This window comes from Mesitornis unicolor, unplaced genomic scaffold, assembly GCF_000695765.1.
Source record: "Mesitornis unicolor isolate BGI_N332 unplaced genomic scaffold, ASM69576v1 scaffold7017, whole genome shotgun sequence".
Classification (NCBI taxonomy): Eukaryota; Metazoa; Chordata; class Aves; order Mesitornithiformes; family Mesitornithidae; genus Mesitornis; species Mesitornis unicolor.
In genome coordinates this window covers 68,113-71,267 of record NW_010194323.1, presented here as the reverse complement: position 1 = coordinate 71,267, position 3,155 = coordinate 68,113, and the positions used below count along the sequence as shown (strand labels likewise).

Below are 3,155 nucleotides of genomic sequence, written 5' to 3'. Positions count from 1 at the left end.
CACTCCTTAGTCAGACCAGATGTGCGGTAGTGAAATCATTGGTGTCATGCATATGGCATTTGGTTAAAGGGGAAACCAAATCTGGTCTGATTTGCTTTTTAAATGCAAGGACCTTGTCCTTGTTCAGCATCTAGAGAGATACATTTCAGGTTCTTATAACAGTGACTATGCAGTTCTTCCAATAAATCGGTTCCCTCCAGCTGATCTTATATGAAGTAGCTTTCCTTTGTCATGGCCGTAATTGTTTTCAGTCCTTATAAGTAAGGCTTTAAGAAGAAATGAAGGCACTTTGTCTTTAGGGAAGCGGTTGGTTGTCAAGCTTGTATAAGGTAATATTTGGTAGACTTCTTAAACAGTCAGAAGAGGATCCAGCCGTGTGTAGCACTTGTTTCAAAAGAAGTGGAGAAGCTGTGGGTACCAGAAGTGCTCTTGAGAAATGAGCACACAGATAGTGGCAGATGTCACTGAAAATCTTGTAGTTCTTGCGTCTCACTCAAAGCAGAAGAATTGATGGCTTCCCCTGTTCTCTGGCGTGTCCAGAGATGATGATTCCTTACACCTTCAGGCAGTCAATGCCGTACTCTATTCAGGGTATCCTTATCGTATGATACCAACCTCTTTACACGGCGTGAAACTCTGTGCTTGGGCTTTATCAAGAATATTTCTCTGTTCCTGGAGGTAACAGGGAAATGTGATGCCAGTTACTGCAAGAACAGCCAGGACTACTGTTGGTTTAAATTCTGGTCTTAAAACATCGTGCAGACATCTGTGAGTGGAATGACGTTTGAGTGCTGGAGGGGGATTGGGTTTCTGTAGCTATGGTCAGAGATGGAGCCCTATTTTGCCATCTGAGCGCACAGTTAATACAGAAATTGAAATACGGCAATAATTCTCTCTCTGGGTGCACTTTTTCAGCTTTTTCTTATTTTATAATCATAAATCCCCACATTCTCATTAAATTAACTTTTTGAAATACGTCACCACTTCTCAGTAGATCATTGGTCACATCAACGTGTCACACAGCCGTAACAACACCACATGTGCAGGGAGAGAAATGATGTGCGCCCTTCAAGTTTAAGTTACAGACTTGGATTTGTAGCTCTCAGTCTGGAATTCCAGATTCTGCAATTGACAGTGGGATCAAGATCAAGTGTGAAAGCATCAACCTGTCCTTTGCCCTCTTCCGCCCTCCCTTTTGAGACCTTTTTTATGAACAGACGAGAAATGCCAGTAGATCGCTGGCATGAATGATGAAGCAGTGTAGTTGCAGTCTTGGGAGCACAAAGTAAAGAATCAGCTGAAGGGATAAATGTGGAATAGATCACATCAATATCTGCAAGACTGAATAAACCCCATAATAAACAGCTAAATGTTTATTAAGAGACATTTTAATCGAGGTCCAGATTTGTACCAGAAGTTCATAGAGCTTTTAATGACAGCTCTTTGTCCCTCAGATTGGGTGTTATAGGCAGTAGCACCTTGCTCTCGGTGAGAATGTGCTCAGAGGAGCTCCTGATTGGGCTGGATGAGGAAGGAATGGCAGCTCCCAAGATCGTTTTGAGAAGAAAGCCCTCAGTTTCAGGGCTCTTTGAAGAAAAGCCAAGTCTTACACATGTTTGGAATTACCAAGTGTGTTCACAAGACACTTTCAATTGCATTTTTATTATCAGTGGTAAAATAATGGCAGCCTCCATAACCCTGGAAGTCCTGAATGAGTAGCAGCTTCATTTAGCCCTGGTCGCATCGTGTCATGTATGGCAAAGAGCACTTCGAAAGCAGATTTGTTACTTTTGTCCATTGCTTTAAGGCCACCAAAGAGCACTGACGGGTCTCTGCTCCAATTCTGCATTTTTCCTTGCTTCAGAATACCGTGTTTCACTGATCTCCCTGCGTTTCTCCTGCGGTGACTGGCAGGTGGCTGCTGCTGCTGTCGTGTTCTGTTCCTGTGTCAGGGCATGCGATGCTGGCATGACTGCGCTGTAAGGATTCCTTAAGGATTGCCTCCCCCTGCTCCAGAACAAGTCAGCATTATTTGGAGGACACAGGACAGTCAGGAAACTGCCCGCTCCTTGACCTTTCAGATAACTGACTATTCATGCAAATATTGCAAATATGTTGTTCTGGAGGGAGAAAAACATTCTCACTGGAATATTGCTGTCCCACACCATAACCACCTACCAGAGGGGGCTGAGCAGTGGCATACCAGTGATTATCAGGAGTGGTTTCTGTCTCACACACAGAATCACACAGAATGTCAGGAGTTGGCAGGGCCCTCTGGAGATCCCCCAGTGCAACCCCTGCCAGAGCAGGATCACCAGAGCAGTCACACAGGAACACGGCCAGGGCTTTGGGTGTCTCCAGAGAAGGAGACTCCACAACCTCTCTGGGCAGCCTGGGCCATGCTCTGGCACCTTCACACTGACAAAGCTTTTCCTCATGTTCACATGAACCTCCTATGCTCCAGCTTGCACCCATTGCCCCTTGTCCTGGCATTGGACATCCCAGAGCAGAGCCTGGCTCCTTCCTCCTGACACTGCCCTTTCCAAATTTATAAACATTCTGACAGTAAATAAATTGCAAAACACAAAAGGTTTCCAAAAGAGTTTAATAAATAATGAGGTTCTTTCTGTACTGTATAAACTATAAATATACCATGCAGTCCTTTATAACTTAAAATAATTTACAGACTGAGGTAGGGGGGGTAGGAGGATGTCGTCATGGGGTTTAGACCCATCTCAGGGTGCTGAGCACACACACACAGGCTGTGTCAATCCGAATGAATCGCCAGGCTGCTTGCTTGCCCTCCATTGTCAGCGCTTTGACAAAGGTGTGTGTTGTGGTGCAGTAAGAGTTCCAGTGCTTTGCATCAATCCCTCGGCACCCGCTGGAGACTGGCTTAGGGTCCCTGCACTTGGTCTCAAAAAAATACTGCTTAAAAACGTTGTTGTTAATGTTGACCTCTCCCAACACCGTCACCTCTTTACCTTTAATGTCAGTGGCTGTGGTTTTGTCCCCAACCCACATGCTGACGCTGTCACACACCGAGAACTCTCCCCGGTGTAACACGGGGTGCGCGGTCCTCTTGGTCCTGGCAGTCCTGTTGAGAGAACCTGCGCTGCTGAGAAATCCCGTGTTCTGTCCTTGCCCTGCCACCG

The 3,155-nt window shown here is 45.7% G+C and overlaps 1 protein-coding gene across 1 annotated transcript in view; it reads right to left on the bottom strand.

Moving 5' to 3' along the window:
* Positions 1-2,724: 2,724 nt before the first annotated feature.
* NGF (nerve growth factor (beta polypeptide)) overlaps positions 2,725-3,155 on the bottom strand; it is a 745-nt gene continuing 314 nt past the window's right edge. The window contains exon 2 of the mRNA XM_010187753.1: positions 2,725-3,155. Coding sequence (XP_010186055.1) covers positions 2,725-3,155 — 431 coding nt within the window.